At 44.0% G+C, this 19,046-nt stretch overlaps 1 protein-coding gene across 1 annotated transcript in view; it reads right to left on the bottom strand.

Moving 5' to 3' along the window:
- LOC137330088 (multimerin-1-like) overlaps nucleotides 1-19,046 on the bottom strand; it is a 65,852-nt gene that overhangs the window by 23,918 nt on the left and 22,888 nt on the right. The window contains exons 4-5 of the mRNA XM_067994467.1: nucleotides 11,208-11,303; nucleotides 6,924-7,097 (exon numbers count right to left, since the gene is read on the bottom strand). Coding sequence (XP_067850568.1) covers nucleotides 6,924-7,097; nucleotides 11,208-11,303 — 270 coding nt within the window. The remainder of the gene's footprint in view (nucleotides 1-6,923; nucleotides 7,098-11,207; nucleotides 11,304-19,046) is intronic.

Raw genomic sequence — 19,046 nt, 5'->3', positions numbered from 1 at the left:
CACCAGGACCACCTACTTCCACCTCCGTAACATCTCCTGTCTCCGCCCCTGCCTCAGCTCATCTGCTGCTGAAACCCTCATCCATGCCTTTGTTACCTCTAGACTTCACTATTCCAATGCTCCTCTGGCCAGCCTCCCATCTTCCACTCTCCATAAGCTTGAGCTCATCCAAAACTCTGCTCGCCATATCCTAAGCACCAAGTCCCGTTCATCAATAATCTCTGTGCTCGCTGACCTACATTAGCTCCCGGTCTGGCAATGCCTCGATTTTAAAATTCTCATCCTTATTTTCAAATCCCTCCATGGCCTCACTCCTCCCTATCTCTGTAACCTCCTCCAGCCCCACAATCCTCCGAGATCTCTGCGCTTCTCCAATTCTGGCCCCTTGGGCATCCCCGATTTCCTTCGCTCCACCATTGGTGGCCAGGCCTTCAGCTGCCTAGGCCCTAAGCACTGGAATTCCCTCCCTAAACCTTCTAGAAAGAGAAAGAAAGACTTGCATTTGTATAGTGCGTTTCATGACCTCAGGACGTCCCAAAGTGCTTTACAGCCAATTAAGCATTTTTGAAGTGTAGTCACCGTTGTAATGTAGGAAACACAGCAGCCAATTTGCACAAAGCAAAGTCCACCAACAACAATTTGATAATCTGTTTTTTTTTAGTGATGTTGTTTGAGGGATAAATATTGGCCAGGACATCAGGGAGAACTCCCCTGCTCTTCTTTGAAATAGTGCCATGGGATCTTTTACATCCACCTGAGAGGGCAGATGGGGGCTTGGTTTAACTTCTCATCTGAAAGACAGCACTTCCAACAATGCAATACTCCCTCAATACTGCACTAGAGTGTCAGCCTAGATTTTGTGCTCAAGTCTCTTCTCTGGGGTGGAACTTGAACCCACAACCTTCTGACTCAGAGGTGAGAGTGCTATTGACTGAGCCACAGCTGACAGCTACCTCTCTCGCCTCCTTTAAGACGCTCCTTAAAACCTATCTCTTTGACCAAGCTTTTTGGTCACTTGTCCTAATACCTCCTTATGTGGCTCATTGTCAAATTCTGTTTGATAAGGCTCCTGCGAAGCGCCTTGGGACGTTTTACTATGTTGAAGGCGTTATATTATTCTATGTTGTTGTTACTGAATATGTAAAGTATTGAAATGTCACCAACTTACCAGCTGTTGTCATTTTTTGGGACTTTCCCAATTATTAAACCTTTGTCCTAAATCTTGATTTCAGCCTATTTGTTTTTTTGCTTAAAAATACCTCTTTATCTCTTCTTTTTATCCCATAGCTTCCTCTCTTTCACTTCCTTCCCAGTTGTTCCTAATGTGACCCTGTTTGTTCCATTCTGTTTCCCCCGCTCCACCTCCACACCACTGCCTGTGATTCTGCTTGGGTTGCTATCTCCTCCCATTCCCATTTTAACTCTGCTCCAATTTCTTCTTTCTCTTTTTTCCCACAGACTACGTTCCTAGCTTGTCTATTCCAATGTTTCTCACATCACCTTGGATGGAACCCTGCTCCAAGGAGAGTAGAAGGATTTGATTTTTTTTTTAAATTTCATGCACTACATTTACCAACCAATTTGGCAGGAACGAGTAAATTCAGCAAAAAGGGGAGCAATCTCCACAACACAGTGCTGAACATCCCTTAAATCAAATGAGATGCTTCTTATCTTAGGAATTCTCTAACAATGAAAATCTTAGTCAACAATTTCCAGTTTCAGAGTCTTTTGAAAGCACCGCCCTCTTGGAGCCCTGGGTCACAAACATACCTGACTGTGAAACGAGGCAATTTCGGCAGTGTGCTGTGGACTCAATTGTACTGGGACTAGACTGAGCCCGATACATAATTTAACAAAAGACCTTTGACCTTCTGTAGCTGCAGAGCTCAGTCAATTTCCATTGATTGCACGGGAACTCACTTCTCTGTGGGGATGGGGAAAGCACATTCTCAGTGTGGGCCAGCTGAGCTAAGTGCACCACATTAAAAAAAGAATGAGTTAACAGTGCCATTTGAGGTTAATAAAACTGACAGCTGCATACATCAATACTGCAGCTCAATGTAAAATTTACAACCCATTTGTCTGCTGTCATGGTAGGCATCTTACGAATGTCAGAACTGGACTCAAGCAAGTACATCTTTCTTGATGGAGGAAGACAACCTACCTCACCAGCTCATTCAGGAGAAATCTTGGCTATATTACAAACTAACTGGGAGGGGGGGGAAATTCCCTCGACCATTATAACTCTGGCGTGGGGTCCTGCGGAAAAGCTTGGAAGAAGGTCAGCACCTGGATACGCCCGGTCCCAATTTTAGTTGGATTTCCTGCTTGGTTTTGTAAAGGGTGGAACCTCTTCCAGACCAGGCCTGGGGTGGTGAGGACTCCCTAGGCTGGGAGTTCCCGGTTTTTGCAGCCCATAAGGGAGCCAATCTAACACTGGAGGCCAGTGCATCAAGTGACATGAGGCAGAAATGGGCCCCAAGGGGAGCAGGGGGAGGGGGGGGGAGAATCCAGACCAGGGAAGATGGATCAGCCCCCTTACATGGGATTGAGGGCTGAGGGGGTTAGGGTTCAGGGGGCTCCAGGGGGGAAGGGCATTTTTCTGGAATTTCCGGCAGCATGGGGCAGGTGGGAGCCTACGTGCACAAGTGCCCGCAAACCCCATGCAAATTAAGCTGCCCTCCCACTAACGCCGCAAACTCCTGGGGCTCCAGCGCTGGAGGGTACGGACAAGTGCAATCCTAGTGTGACTGTTGGATCACGTCCTACGCATTTTCGGGGCCAATCCTTCTGTTTATTTACACCATTTATAGAAGACTACTAACTGACTCACTATCCTGCAGCTCCTACAGTGACTGGTATTATCTATCTATTTATTGCTCAGGCTGTGCTTCAGGTGGTTCTGTGCTTAACGGCTAGCTGCTTCAAGCCAGCGATTCACCTCACTAACAACAGCAAGCATCTCCTTTTGGCGTGGCGGGCAGGGAGTAGACATGGATAAAATATTCCTCTGGAGCAGGTGGGCCTTTCTTGTGCGTGCTTCATAGCTCTAGGATGCTTCAAAGAGAAGTCGTCTCCAAATCTCATTTTATATCTTGAGGTGCATTCCACAGTAGCAAAATAACAAGACCGGCAACTGCTTCAGGTGGTCGGTCATTCTCTGCTGGCTGGGAAAGGTTCATGCCGACCAGTGAGTGAGCAACCCTATTGCGGGCTTTTATGAATGGGCAAAGTAAAAAAAGAAGGTCTTGCATTTATACTGTATTTTTCATGTTTTCAGGATGTCCCAAAGCTTTACGCAGCCAATTAAGTACTTGTTATGTCGGAAAATTGGAGTTCAGAAGAATGAGAGGCGACCTTATTGAAACATATAAGATTGTGAAGGGGCTTGATCGGGTGGATGAGGTAAGGATGTTCCCAAGGATGGGTGAAACTAAAACTAGGGGGCATAATCTTAGAATAAGGGGCTGCTCTTTCAAAACTGAGATGAGGAGAAACTTCTTCACTCAGAGGGTAGTAGGCCTGTGGAATTTGCTGCCCCAGAAAGCTGTGGAAGCTCCATCATTAAATAAATTTAAAACAGAAATAGACAGTTTCCTAGAAGTAAAGGGGATTAGGGGTTACGGGGAGCGGGCAGGAAATTGGACATGAATTTAGATTTGAGGTTAGGATCAGATCAGCCAAGATCTTATTGAATGGTGGAGCAGGCTCGAGGGGCCGATTGGCCTACTCCTGCTCCTATTTCTTATGTTCTTATGTAAAATACAATGGCTATTTTTCACACAGCAAGGTCCCACAAACAGCAATAGATAAATAACCAGATAATCTGCTTTGCTGGTGTAGGATCACGGATAAATATTGGCCAGGACACTAGGAGATCTCCCCTTCTCTTCTTCGAAAAGTGCCATGCAATCTTTTACGTCCACCTGAGAAGGTAAACGGGGTCTCAGTTTAATGTTTCATCCAAAAGACAGTCTTGCACTGAGGTGCCTCTGGAAGGTGGGGTGCAGTGCCTCCAGGACCTGCAGTCACCCCATTAATGTTACAGTGCCGCCACTGAAGTTGTGGCTGAATTTCAGAGTTGAGTAGGTCAGCACCTCAAGCACATGTGTAAAGGGGACAAAATGTCCCTTCATATAGGTGTGGTGAAGGTTTGGAGCCACAGTAAGAAAGGTAGACGTGTTTTGGGATTGGCTGCGGTGGGGGGAATGAGCTGTTTAGGAACACATCGATGCAGCAGCAAGATATTCTGAGCATAGGTCGCTACGTGAGGCTTGTCTGATGCCTTGTGAGGTTGTGCTGGGTCTGGGACCATGTCCAGGCCGCAGCAGTTTGGGGTGGAAGAATGTAACACGAGTCCATTTTCTGTCAGCGCACAGGTAAATCACATTGGAATCTTGGCAGCTGAGGAGGGGGCACTGAATGAAACTCCTAAACAGATATCCGCCCCAGAATTCCAAGTGTGTTTGATTCGGATGTCAGGATAATGTGAGATGAAATATTCCCTGGCGTGCAGCAAAGAGGGAACCGTTGTCAATCAGATATGGAAGCAGCTGTTTGATAATCTAATTCAGTGATGGTCTCTCTGGACCATCTTGTGATTGATGGGAGGGTTTCCCTTTTTTATGTGATTTTACATAACTTAATTCTCTCATTTGATTTGGCTACTTGGGTGGTCATATATTTAACTTTGGCGTGCAGGTGTAGGTCTAAGGATTGGGGGTGGGGGGTTGGCAGGATGGGCAAATGGGTGTGAGTGCAGCCTGCATGCACAGTAGAAGACAAAAAAAATACCAGAAATAGTGGGGAACCAAGTGAGAGTGAGGAACTTAAAGTAATTAATATTAGTTAAGAAAACGTACTGAAGAAATTAATGGAACTAAAAACAGACAAATCCCCTGGACCTGATGGCCTGCATCCTAGGGTTCTAAAATAGGTGGCTGCAGAGATAGTGGATGCATTGGTTGTGATCTTCCAAAATTCCCTAGATTCTCGAACGGTCCTAGTGGATTGGGAGGAAGCAAATGTAACCCCCGCTATTCAAGAAAGGAAGGAGAGAGAAAACAAGGAACTATAGGCCAGTTATAATGATATCAGTCGTCGGGAAAATGCTACAATCTATTATTGAGGACATGGTAATGAGACACTTAGAAAATCATAATATCATTAGGCAGAGTCAACATATTTGACAAATCTATTAGAGTTTTTTGAGGATGTAACTAGCAGGGTAGACAAAAGGGAACCAGTGGATGTAGTATATTTGGATTTTCAAAAGGCATTCGATAAGGTGCCACATAAAAGGTTGTTACACAAGATAAGGGCTCATGGGGTTGGGGGTAATATATTAGCATGGATAGAGGATTAGTTAGCAGACAGATAACAGAGAGTACGAATAAACGGGTCATTTTCAGGTTGGCAGGCTGTAACTAGTGGGGTGACATAAGGATCAGTGTTTGGGCCTCAGCTATTTACAATCTAAACAATTTTACACCACCAAGTTATAGTCCAGCAATTTTATTTTAAATTCACAAGCTTTCGGAGAAAATCTCCGAAAGCTTGTGAATTTAAAATAAAATTGCTGGACTATAACTTGGTGTTGTAAAATTGTTTACAATTGTCAACCCCAGTCCATCACCGGCATCTCCACATCATTTACAATCTATATTGATGACTTAGATGAAGGGACTGAGTGTAATGTATCCATGTTTGCAGACAATACAAAGCTAGGTGGGAAAGTAGGCTGTGAGGAGGACACAAAGAGTCTGCAAAGGGATATATACAGATTAAGTGAGCGGGCAAGAAGGTGGCAGATGGAGTATAATGTGGGGAAAAGTGAGGTTATTCACTTTGGTAGGAAGAATAGAAAAACAGGATATTTTTTAAATGGTGAGAAACTATTGAATGTTGGTGTTCAGACAAATTTGGGTGTCCTTGTACATGAAACACAGAAAGTTAACATGCAGGTACAGCAAGCAATTAGGAAGGCAAATGGTATGTTGGCCTTTATTGCAATGGGGTTGGAGTACAAGGGTGAGGAAGTCTTGCTGCAATTGTACAGGGCTTTGGTGAGACCACACCTGGAGTATTGTGTACAGTTTTGGTCTCCTTATCTAAGGAAAGATATACTTGCCTTCGAAACGGTGCAACGAAGGTTCACTAGATTGATTCCTGGGATGAGAGGGTTGTCCTATGAGGAGAGATTGAGTAGAATGGGCCTATACTCTCTGGAGTTTAGAAGAATGAGAGGTGATCTCATTGAAACATGTAAAATTCCAAGAGGGCTTGACAGGGTAGATGCTGTGAGGTTGTTTCCCCTGGCTGGAGAGTCTAGAACTAGGGGGCATAGTCTCAGGACAAGGGGTCGGCCATTTAGGACTGAGATGAGGAAAAAACTTCTTCACTCAGAGGGTTGTGAATCTTTGGAATTCTCTACCCGAGAGGGCTGTGAATGCTCAGTTGTTGAATATATTCAAGACTGAGATCAATAAATTTTTGGACTCTAAGGGAATCAAGGGATATGGGGATTAGGCAGGAAGGTGGAGTTGAGGTTGAAGATCAGCCATGACCTTATTGAATTGCAGAGCAGGCTCGAGGGGCCGTATGGCTGACTCCTGCTCCTATTTCCTATTTTCTTAACCCATTTACGAAACGGTCCTGAGGAGGCAGTTCCCATTCACAACATGGCCTTTGTCATCTGAACTGTGGATTCAAAGAAACCTGCAATCCGCACTCTCAGAACTTGAAGACTGACTGTTCAACCCCAATTTGCAGAACCTGTATATCGGCCATTCTTCACAAACAGATAGGGACAAGAGATCCATTTTGTTTAGGTTTGAACGTCTTTGGGATCTAAGTTAATGAGGCTGAATCTTTGACCAATTCAAAAGTACAACCCGATAGCAAGCTTGAAGCATTCGCCGTACCTTTAGAGGTTGACTGTAGATCTTTCCCATTATCTTCATTAATCTTGCCCTCCAGAGAGTACAGCACACTCCGCACATCATTCATGTTGGCAGAAATGTTTTCCACCGTCTTTTGCAGTCGGCCCAGTTTAATTTCCTGATTATACAGCTTATCATTGAATTTCGCTGTTAATGCTTTAAAACATCAAAACGAGCCATTAAAATTATGATTCATTGGGATAAGTTCACGCAGACATTTCAAGCACAATGTTTAATTATGTTAACAATAGTAGAAGGACGAATACTTCCTGTGAGAGACTGCTATGTTTACTATTATAAAAATATATCATTATTTTTGAATCAATCAAGGCCTCTTCTTCAGCCCTTGTGCTTTTATATTAAAGCTGCTACACCTGCAATGTGAAATTTGCATTTTGAACATACTCTGCAAGTAAAGCACCGACATCTTCCCTAACATTGCAAATGTATTTGATTTGGATGTCAAGATACAGTAAGATGAAATATTCCCTGGTGTGCACTTGCTGTCTCTTGCTGTCAATCACGATTACATTGCGAGGGACACAAGACATGGAAGCAGCTGGTTAACTGGCTAATTCAGTGACATTCTCCCCAGATTGTTCGACAGGGACTCCTTTATCATCTAATTTAATTATTTTTATTGATTTTTAAAGCCACTTATCAAAATATATGATCAGCTCCTCAACTCAAATATTTCAACGTAGGGGAAAAAAAATCACAAGCCCTTGAAAGGTGTGCAGGATTGGCAGGTTTAAGAATTTCTGAAAAGGGATGCAAGCAATGGATGAGATTTATTTACTGAGGTGTGTTGGGGATTTTGATTTTCAGCACCTGATTTGGTGGAGTTTCAGGCAGATTGGAGCCGACTATAATTCTGTCCTGCAAGCCAAAAATAAATGATGCTAGTAGGATCCATTTTTGTCCCTTTATGCTCCTGCGAAGTGCTTTGGGACAGTTTTCCATATGAAAGGCACTATATAAATGGAATTTGTTGTTGTTACAAATACATTAAATATTAAGATAAAGTAGTTGAATGGACACAGTTTTAGAGGAAGCTGTTCTCTCCAGCGGAAATTTAACTCCACATACACCATGCTGGTTTGAGAACTGAAATCCTGTACAACATATACAACTACTACTACTACAATGGAATTGGATAAATACTTGGAAGGGGAAAAATTTGCAGGACTACAGGAAAAGAGGAGGGGAATGGACTAATTGGATTGCTTTTTCAAAGAGCAGGCACAGGCACGATGGGCCAAATGGCCTCCTTCTGTGCTGCATCATTCTATGATTGTATGATTCTATGATTTATATAGCACCTTTAAAGTAGAAAAATGTCCCAAGGCACTTCACAGAAGCATAATCAGACAAAAATGGATGCTGAGCCATAGAAGGAATATTCGAAAGGATAGTGCAAAGTTATACTGTCACTTCGAAAGACTAATGTGCAGAAAAAAAGTACTTCAGAACATCAGACAATACCAGTTACTGGGTCTCTTCCCATATCCGCTTTGACCAAAAAGAGATGGGTTTTAAGGAGGTTCTTAAAAGAGGAGAGGTGAAGTTTAAGGAGGCAATTGTTGCACATTGGGGCTAGACAGCTGAAGCCACATGCACCAATGATGGGGTAGCTGTGGGCTTATCCAAGGGGAATTCAAGCCTGGGATAGCGACAGGAAAGTAGGGAAGGCAGAGGAATAGTGATGGGTTGGGGAAGGGATGGGGAGTGCAGAGTACCCGAGAGAAGAAAAATGAAAGGTGGCAACACTGGGTCACAGGAAATGGAGGAGACAGGAGAGAAGGGCCTGAGAGGGGCCAAAATGGAAATGGAAGTAATGGGCTCGGGTCCAGAGTGGCTGCCAAATGTACACGTGAGTGGACACAGAGGGAATTCATTGACATCGCAGAGATTAGAAGAGATACGTGCTGATCATAAATGGAGGACAAGGAACAGATGATATGGGAGAGTCCAAAGTTCAAGGATGACGTCCTGTGGTGTGATGACGTTAACTTGTAGACAGGCTGGAGTTAGCTTGGAGCATCAACGAACCAATGTCCAGGTTCAGAGACATTTGTGTTCCAGGGGTGCATTGCTAGAGGTTGACCAGTGGAAACTGGGGGCTGTGGAGAAGTGAAGGTTCGGGCATGAGCCTGCAGACGTTGATCCAGGAGTCCAGCGAAGGTATGTATTAGCCTCAGATGTTAACAGTACGCATCAGCAGACCCAATACATCAGCAGAGGAGATGCTCAGTCATTGGGTATATTTAAGACTGAGGTAGATAGATTTTTGGACTCTAAGGGAATCAAGGGATATGGGGATCAAGTGGAGTTGAGGTTGAAGATCAGCCATGATCTTAATAAAGGGCAGAGCAGGCTCGAGGGGGCATATGGCCTACTCCTGCTCCTATTTCTTATGTTCTTATGTAGAAGTGAGGAGCAGTAGGAGTGAAGCTCGAGGATCAAGAGCAGTAAAGTCCAGGGAGCCAGGGGCGGGTGAAAGGCGAATTCAGAGGATCAGTGCAGATGAGGGAGCTGGTCCGAGGAGCAGCTGTAGGGAGGTGAGAAGCACACAAGATCGAGAACAGCAATACGAGCTTGAGGAGCCGATTCTATTCCAGTCCAGCGAAGGGTGACGGAGGAATTCTGAAGGATGAGTGGAGTCAGCAGCCATGGGAAGCGAGTGCAAAGCAGCAAAGCAGAGATCATTCTGCAGCAAGGGAGCAGGATCCGGAGCAGGAGGGGAACCAGCTGGAACAGATCAGAGCCAGCTCAGCGTAGAGTGAAAAGTTACCCAGTGGAGGAGCAGAATACCGAGCCTGCAGAAGCAGACCAGGCAGTGGAATAGAGGCTGGACAGCAGAGAATACAAGTCCCAATTTTGACCTAACCCACCCAGCAGAAACACTGCGGCTTAGGGTCAGACACTCAATTAACACCCGCCCAACTTTACCCTCCATGACTTCAAATCGAATGGGGTGACTGATTCGGACCTACTGGGAGCTCAGGATTATGAAATTACCCCTTATTTATAGTGATAACTCCTTTTATTTTTTATTTTATTGGAAGATAATATCCATTTTGTAAAAAAGAACACTTTTGACTCCTGTGTCTATGGTCTGGATGCAAAAGTTAGATTTGTTACACTTGCTTAACATGATTTTTTTTGATAAAACGCACAGTTTGAATCAGATTGAATGGCTGATCTTCACAATATGATCGGATATTTCCCATTTGTTTCATGCGTACTTTGCTTTGGTGCTGTAATCGGATGTTTCCAGTTTGTTTTATTTGGACTTTCCTTGGTCCTGCGATCAGATGTTTCCAATTTGTTTTGTATTTGGTACTAATTAAATTAACGGGTTTGCAGAAAATTGCTTTCAGAGCCAGATGTGGATCCATCAACTCTTTGCATGAATTTTAGCGTTTAATCAGTTTTCATTAGCGTAAAAGCTTGCTTTGCAAAAGGACTGAGAATTGGTCACAGAACCATATTTAACATATTCCAGAACTATACAAGATACTTAAGTTTTACTTCATGAGTTGGGCTTCTTCACGACCTAACCCCCTCAAGTCTCTTTGCGCCATAACTTTCCTGCTGAACCCGTGTGCTTTCAAACTCAAACTGAGCCCAACCCCATGTAGCACAGGGCTGTTGTGCAATGATTCCGAATAACAAGAGTGGACAAAGCAGTACTGAGTTCTGGTGCTGACTGTCCACATAGGAACAGGAGTAGGCCATTCAGACCCTCTAGCTTGTTCCGCCATTCAATTAGATCATGGCTGATCTACATCTTAACTCCATTTACCCGCCTTGGTTCCATATCCCTTAATACCTTGCCTAACAAAAATTTATCAATCAGTTTTGAAATTTCAATTGACCCCCAGTCTCAACAGCTTTTTGGGGGAGAGTTCCAGATTTCCACTACCCTTTGTGTGAAGAAGTACTTCCTGACATCACCCCTGAATGGCCTAGCTCTAATTTTAAGGTTATGCCCCCTTGTTCTGGACTCCCCCACCAGAGGAAACAGTTTCTCTCTATCTACCCTATCAAATCCTTTAATCATCTTAAACACCTCAATTAAATCACCCCTTAGATCCTTCTACATAGAACACAGGTGGTTAACGTGTATGTCCAGGCCCTGGAAATAAACACATGTAGCAACCAGCCCCCTTCTGCTAAAGGATTTTCCCCTGTAATGAGTTTTCTTAATAACCACAATGAATTATTCGGTCTCGAGATAAAAATATGCAGAGTATTCCTGACCTGGATCGTGGTGTGGTTGAAGTTCCTGGGACATACCAGCTCCAGTTATCTGACTCTCAGCTTGATTCTCCTCCGCTTGTCTCTTTAAATGTTGGTCTGTGAATAAAGAAGAAATTTGTTACTAGTCTTCACGATCGCGAAGTAAGATCGTTTTACTTGTTTTATGGAGCAAGCACTAAGATCTATCTGTCACCATTTACAAATGCTGCACGAACGCAGGGCACTGAGCAAGGTTCCATTTCCTTTAGCAAGACAACATTGTTGCTGTACAGTTAGGCTCGCCAATCCTCCAGGATTGTCCTGGTGTCTGAGATGAGAGGAAATTCTCCAATTTTTTTCCCCCAAATTGGCCCGGGTTTTTATCCAGTTTTTCGTCTCTCCCAGGAGATCACATGGTTTCAGGTGGGGTGGGGAGTGTGTCACAATTGTGTGGGACAGGCTGGTTGGATCAGAGGGTTTCTTTCAAGTCCGTCATTGATTGTATGTTCATATTAATCTCCAGGACATTGCTGCGAGCAACCCAAGAGAAGAGTCATTTTATCAAAAATAAATTGTGTTTTCTTTCAATTTTCTTCAAACACTTTTGTTTCTTAGTCCTAAAAATATTGGCGATGGGGGTGGGGAGAAAAGACTGTTTCAACGACAGTCAAGACTCATCCAATCAGGTGATGAAGTGTCTCTTCGGTTTCCAATTGGCGTGGGAAGACGGCCCGTCATGAGGATGGATGTGTCGGGTGACCAATGGCGGGAGTGTGAGGGTGAGGTGTTTGGAGGCAGGAGGTCATGTGATAAAAACTCCAGGAATACGTCCAATCAGAGTTGGCAACCTTATGTGCAGTGAAGCATTAGATGAGGGATTGGTAGCACAAGAAGTCACCAGGACCTGCAGCTGGTGCTGGAAAGCTTGTCTGTAGAAACCGATGGGAGTAATTTATCCAGAAAACATACAACTAGAAATGAACAGCTGGTGCTTGTTGGAATCGATTGCAGTGTAGTCCAACAAATACAGTGCTGCTCACATTAGATCAGTAAATCACATGAATATTCAGTGCCCACATTTTCTGCTGGAAATCCGCCCAGATTCGGGGCAGATCTAGGACGGGAAAATCAGTGGCAGGGATATTCTGCTGGATCCGAGATTTTGCTCTGGAAGTGATGGAGCCCCCTTGAATACATCCACCCAAATATGCAAACTGTGCACTCCAGTATTGCTCGAGTGGGCAGGAGGAGATTTCAATTTTAAAGGATCCCCGCCCCCACCAAAAGGAGTACAATCGATCACCCCACAAAATTCAAAACTTCTAGAAAGGGAGAAAGAAAGAAAGCAACTAACTAACTTGCATTAGTGTGGAAGGACTGCAAATTAGACCAAGTCTGAGCCTTCTCTGGCAATCTCTGCAGGAGCTTCTTAGTGACGAAGCCTCTGCCTCCATCAAGGAAGAGCAGCAACATAAGAGCGGGCGTGGCCAGGGGCGGGGACACCCAGGCCGGACGTTCCCAGTTGCCTGGCATGGTAGGACATCCAAAGGCCGTTATGCCGAAAGACAGCAGGCGAACTGGCCTTCCAATCGGCAGAAGTGGGGTCCACCTTTGGGGTCCGAGTCTGGGATGTGGCCCGGATACCCAAAGATTTTTATAATTTTATTCTTATCCCCATTATAAAGGGGACCAAGGATCACAATGCAGCATGTTCATGGCAGGACCCCATACAATAAACTCACCCCCTCCCCCCCACATCCACCCAATCTCCCCAGACCAAATACCCAAAGCCGCATTTTGCGGTCTCTACACCATGGACGGGAGCCTGTGATGCATCACTAAGGACACAGGAGCCCACCCAATTTTTATAAATGAAGAGATCCCCCTGAACCTGTGGATCAGTGCAGGAGTTCACCGACTAGTGGATCTGGCATTTATACCAAGATAAAAGGCCTATTGGTTTTTGGGGTCGGTGAGTGCCACGGTAAGAATCTCCGAAGGAAAAAGCGGGGGTGGGGGGAAATAATTTTTAAAAAACATGCATCATAAGCTAAAATTTCAAGATGTTTGCACTGCTGTTTGCCTTGACACAAAATTGTATTGGTCTCATTAACAAACTAATGGGATAGGACTGATGTCTGCTCTTGATGGGTGGTAAATACTTTTCATTATCTGTGGCGCTGACTTAACATGGTAATTAGAGCTGGAACGCCACGTGATAGCTAAAACGTGGATGAGAATAATTACACAAACAGTAGGGAGGAATGCAAGGCTATAAAAGTTTAGTAAATTTGTTCCCTCTCCCTTTCTCTTTCTCTCACACCCACTTTCCTTCCTCATCATTAAGCGAATTGCTTACTGACTGAAACCAAGTCAGTCCTGGGTCTTTACTCTGAGGCTCAGCCTGAGATAGCGTGACGATGCCCTGTTAATGTGTGACAAGCAATTTGCCTGCCGAATGCTGTGTAATGTATTGTGTAAGATCAATGAATTGCAGTTGAATCTTGTCACACATTTACGCTCTTCCTTAAGTGTAAGGGAATGTTCAATTTTGCCATGTAGGACTACCTTTTAACAGCAGCTTGAATTTCTACAGCGCTCCTCAGGATAGATTTATGCCTTCACGCTAATCTGGTGGGGCAGATCACAGGCCCTTTATCGAACCCACCTGATTTTTATTCCATTGATTTCAGGATGAAAATCTACCTCCTCGAGTTCAGGCAGTGGCTTTGGAGTGAATTTGACATTAAAGAAGGAGAAAAAGAAAATGGTGGAGGTGGTGCAAGGGGGAAAAGTGGAGTGGGTCAGAGAGAGGGGCCGAAAGCATGTTCAGAAAGAGAGGTTTTGAAGAAGGTGCAGGAAAATAGGCAAAAGTGTAGTGGCTAAACAAATGGCTACCAATGGGAACATGGGGGAATCAAGGAGTAGCCTAATATTAGAGATGGGTGCACGCGGAGATGTAAGAACATAAGAACATAAGAAATAGGAACAGGTGTAGGCCATAAGGCCCCACGAGCCTGTCCCACCATTCAATAAGATCATGGCTGATCTTCAACCTCAACTCCACTTTCCCACCCTATCCCCATATCCCTTGATTCCCTTAGGGTTGAGGGGATCAGTGAGGTAAGATGGCTATGCTGTAAGATGCTATGATTCTATGATCATTTACATTTATATAGTGCCTTTCACGTCACAACTGCCCCAAGTTACTTTGCAGGTGATCATAGGGTACCAAGCATGAAGTAGATAAGAAGTTACGGGCATAGAAGAGGGCCGACTAAACGCATGGTCAAAGAGGTAGGTTCGGAGAAGACTTCTGAAGATGGGGAGAGAGGTGACAAGGCAGAATAGTTTGGGAAATGAGTTTCAGTGACTCCCAATGACAGTAAAGAGGAGTGAGGGGATGGGGAGGAAACACATGAGATCAGAGTCGGCAAAGCACCAAATGTTTGCTAAGGTCGAGGATTGACTGGGATTGCAGGGATAGGCTGCAGCAAGGCTGCGTAGGGATTTGAAATCAAGAAAGAGGAGTTTAAAATGGGTGCGCCGAGGAAGGAAGTCATTCGGAGTCAGTGACAAAAGCTGAATATGTGACTTAAATATGTCAAGAATCTGCGTTACAGCCATTAGTGTAATGAGACATTGAATAGCTGCCTCAAAGCTTTCCATTAGGTCAAAAAATGTATTTATTAACAATGGTCAGGGTGGTGTACTCCTTCTTCCTTATGATTTCCCTGCACTTCTGGACCCATCCCATTCAGTTTTCCATTCAACTGACATAACAAGCTTGACCGTGATGAACCCCCTTAATGGCACATTGAGTAAGTTCAAAACATGGTGTGACATTGAACCATATGAAATGTTGAGTGGCTGTAGCATCGTGGTTAGACTCCGCCTACCCCCACCACCACCCCGCAGCTCCTCGGACAGGGAAACAAAACAGAGGAAAAACCCAAGGCCAATAAGGAAAAAAGAAACTCTGGAAAATTGTTCTCCAACTCCCTCAGGTGATCGAAATCAGTCCAGGAAATCACCTGGACCAAAAGTTTGTAATCTGTTAAACCACTTACTTTCTGCATGATGTGATCTCTGTCCCAGTCAAGAACCAGTCCAGCTCCCCCTTGAAGGCATGCAGAGAGTCAGCACACACCTTCAGAATGGTCTGTGCCATATGAGTTGATCTCAAGCCAGAGTAGTAGTGGGGTGTTACAACTGGACTAGGGACGCCACTTTTAACCACTCCAGGGATTCTTGCTGGTAAGTGCTTGTGAGTGGACCTTGGATAAGGAAAAGATTGGGCTCGGCCCCCATGATTGAATACCTTCACTAGGGCTACACCTTGAGATGGTGTGCTCCTGTGACCCTACGAGATATGCTTCTGGGAGTATAACCTCTGGTAAGCCCATCCAAGCCGGACACCTCAAAAGTTAGGATCCAGACTATCTAGCGGTCCTCCTGGTAGGGAGCTGTGAGTCAGGCTAAAGACGTGTCCACCTAAAGACAAGCCAGAGACAAGGCAGGTCTGTTGCAGACTTGTAAATATAAACATCAACCATGGAGAACCAATATCTGCTGGATGTAAGGCAAGATGATACTCTGATTGGAGTCAAATATCTTACTCTGGCCAGACAGCAGTGGAAAAAATGACTTGCCTCACAGGAGACATTATCTAACTAACTTACATGATTGAACAGCCTGCCAAAACTCTCTGTCATATAAAATGGCCACTTTGGATGAGGTATCAGCCTGTTATCAACACTTGTACAACTAAAGCCCAGAATTAATCTTCAGTAAAGGAGGGGAGAATAGGGTGAAGATTAAAAAAAAGACACTTGTGGCTGAGTTCAGTAAATGAGGTGATGGTTGCAGTTGATTCAATGAGTATTATGAGGTTGTTCATTTAGGTTTATAGAGAGCAATGGATGGTGGATGTGGCCAACTTCACACAGTGAGGGTTTGGATCTCGTATCAAATGGCAGACTACTGATAAAAACATATCAATGATGGGCTTGCAGCTTTCTTTAAAGTCTACAGCTCCATATTTACTTTGAAACTTCTCCCACAGAACTCAGAACAACCAGTGTATCCTCTATTCATTGTTCTAAAATTGACATTAGTTTTGAACCCCTGATATACCAGCACAGTGATGTGATGATCAGCAGGCTGGAGCAATCATTTCACATTAAGAAAAAATATATATAGACTTTTGAACCAAATGTCAGCATCAAGCATGGATAACATAGGTTAGATACAGAGTGATAGCTGGTCCAAAGGAGGTTTCACCATCAGCATCAGATGACACATTTGTGGCAAGACTAGGAAACCATTTTGTTTTCTCCACATCCTGAGGGATGGCCCATTTCTGCAAGGCTGTGGTTGCTAAGTGCTTGGGCTAAGAATCTGCAAGAAACCTCACAAGTGCAGTGGATGAAACGTCACACAGCCCATTCATGGAAACGATCGACAGGATAATATGTCCACATTCAGAATGACAACCATTTGCTTGGTAGTCAGTCATTTAAACTGCCAATTTCTTATGTGGGGCTTTTTGTTGAGCTAATGTTTGATCTTAAATTTAAGAGATCACAAGACCTCCGTGGAGCACATCCCTCCATGCAATCTTATAAAAAAAGTCACAGGACAAGCTGAACCCATAAAAGTCACACTGCTGATTATCACTGGTAGGACTGTGTGATCATACTGTAAAGCAACAACAACTTGCAGAGATATATAGCACCTTTAACATAGTAAAACCTCCAAAGGCGCGTCACAGGAGCGTTATCGAACAAAATTTGACACCAAGCCACATAAGGAGATATTAAGACAGGTGACCAAAAGCTTGGTGAAAGAGGTAGGTTTTAAGGAGCGTCTTAAAGGAGGAGCAGATGAAAGCGTGGCTGCAGGGATGGTGTAGGAGGGAGGGATTTAGATTCCTGGGACATTGGGACCGGTTCTGGGGAAGGTGGGACCTGTACAAGCGGGACGGGTTACACCCGAGCAGGACCGGGACCGATATCCTCGCGGGTGTGTTTGCTAGTGCTGTTGGGGAAGGTTTAAACTAGAATGGCAGGGGGATGGGAACCTGAGCAGGGAGACAGAGGAGGGGAAAACAAGGATAGAAACAAAAGACAGAAAGGGAAGAAGCAATAGTGGAAGGCAGAGAAAACAAGGACGAAAAACAAATAGGGTCATAGTGCAAAATAAAACTAAGATGACTAGCAATCTTAAAAAGACAAGTCTAAAGGTATTGTATCTTAATGCACGGAGCATTCGCAATGAGCCAGATGAATTAACAGCGCAGATAGATATTAACGGTTATGATATAGTTGCGATTACAGAGACATGGCTGCAGGGTGACCAAGGATGGGAACTGAACATCCAGGGGTATTCAATATTTAGGAAGGACAGACAAAAAGGGAAAGGAGGTGGGGTAGCGTTGTTAGTAAAGGAGGAAATCAATGCAATAGTGAGGAAGGATATTGGCTCGGAAAATCATGATGTGGAATCTGTATGGGTGGAGCTAAGAAACACCAAGGGGCAGAAAACGTTGGTGGGGGTTGTCTATAGGCTCCCAAACAGAAGTGGAGATGTAGGGGAGGGCATTAAACAGAAATTAGAGACGCATGTAAGAAGGGTACAACTATAATCATGGGTGACTTTAATTTATATATATAGATTGGTCAAACCAAATTAGCAATAATACTGTGGGGGAGGAATTCCTGGAGTGTGCACGTGAGGGCTTTCTAGACCAATACATTGAGGAACCAACTAGAGAACAGGCGATCCTAGACTGGGTATTGTGCAATGAGAAAAGATTAATTAACAATCATGTTGTGCGGGGTCTCTTAGGGAAGAGCGACCATAACATGATAGAATTCCTCAATAAGATGGAGAGTGAAGTAATTGAATCCGAAACTAGGGTCCTGAATCTAAATAAAGGAAATTACGAAAGTATGAGGTGCAAGTAGGCTATGATAGATTGGGGAACTTTACTAAAAGGGATGACGGTGGATAGGCAATGGCTAATATTTAAAGAACGTGTGCAGGAATTACAACAATTATTCATTCCTGTCTGGTGCAAAAATAAAACAGGAAAGGTGGCTCAACCATGGCTTACAAAAGAAATTAAGGATAGCATTAGATCCAAAGAGGAGACATATAAAATTGCCAGAAAAAGCGGCAAGCCTGAGGATTGGGAGCAGTTTAGAATTCAGCAAAGGAGGACAAAGAGATTGATTAGGAGGGGAAAAATAGAGTATGAGAGGAAACTAGCAGGGAACTTAAAAACTGACTGTAAAAGCTTCTATAAATATGTCAAGAGAAAATGATTAGTGAAGACAAATGTAGGTCCCTTACAGTCAGAAATGGGGGAAATTATAATGGGGAACAAAGAAATGGCAGAACAATTAAACACATACTTTGGCTCTGTCTTCACAAAGGAGGACACAAATAACCTCCCAGAAATGTTAGGGAGCCAAAGGTCTTTTGAGAGGGAGGAACTGAAGGAAACCAATATCAGTAAAAAAAATAGTGCTAGAGAAATTAATGGGGCTAAAGGCTGACAAATCCCCAGGGCCTGATAATCTACATCCCAGAGAACGAAAGGAAGTGGCCCTGGAAATAGTGGGTGCATTGGTGATCATCTTCCAAAATTCCATAGACTCTGGAACAGTTCCTATAGATTGGCAAATGTAACCCCACTATTTAAAAAAGGAGGGAGAGAAAAAACAGGGAATTACAGACCAGTTAGCCTAACATCAGTAGTGGGGAAAATGCTAGTGTCTTTTATAAAAGATGTGATAACAGAACACTTGGAAGACATTAACAGGATTGGAAAAAGTCAGCATGGGTTTATGAAAG

The sequence above is a fragment of the Heptranchias perlo genome, chromosome 1 (assembly GCF_035084215.1).
Source record: "Heptranchias perlo isolate sHepPer1 chromosome 1, sHepPer1.hap1, whole genome shotgun sequence".
In the NCBI taxonomy this organism is placed as follows: Eukaryota; Metazoa; Chordata; class Chondrichthyes; order Hexanchiformes; family Hexanchidae; genus Heptranchias; species Heptranchias perlo.
This window is presented reverse-complemented; position numbering and strand designations above follow the sequence as displayed.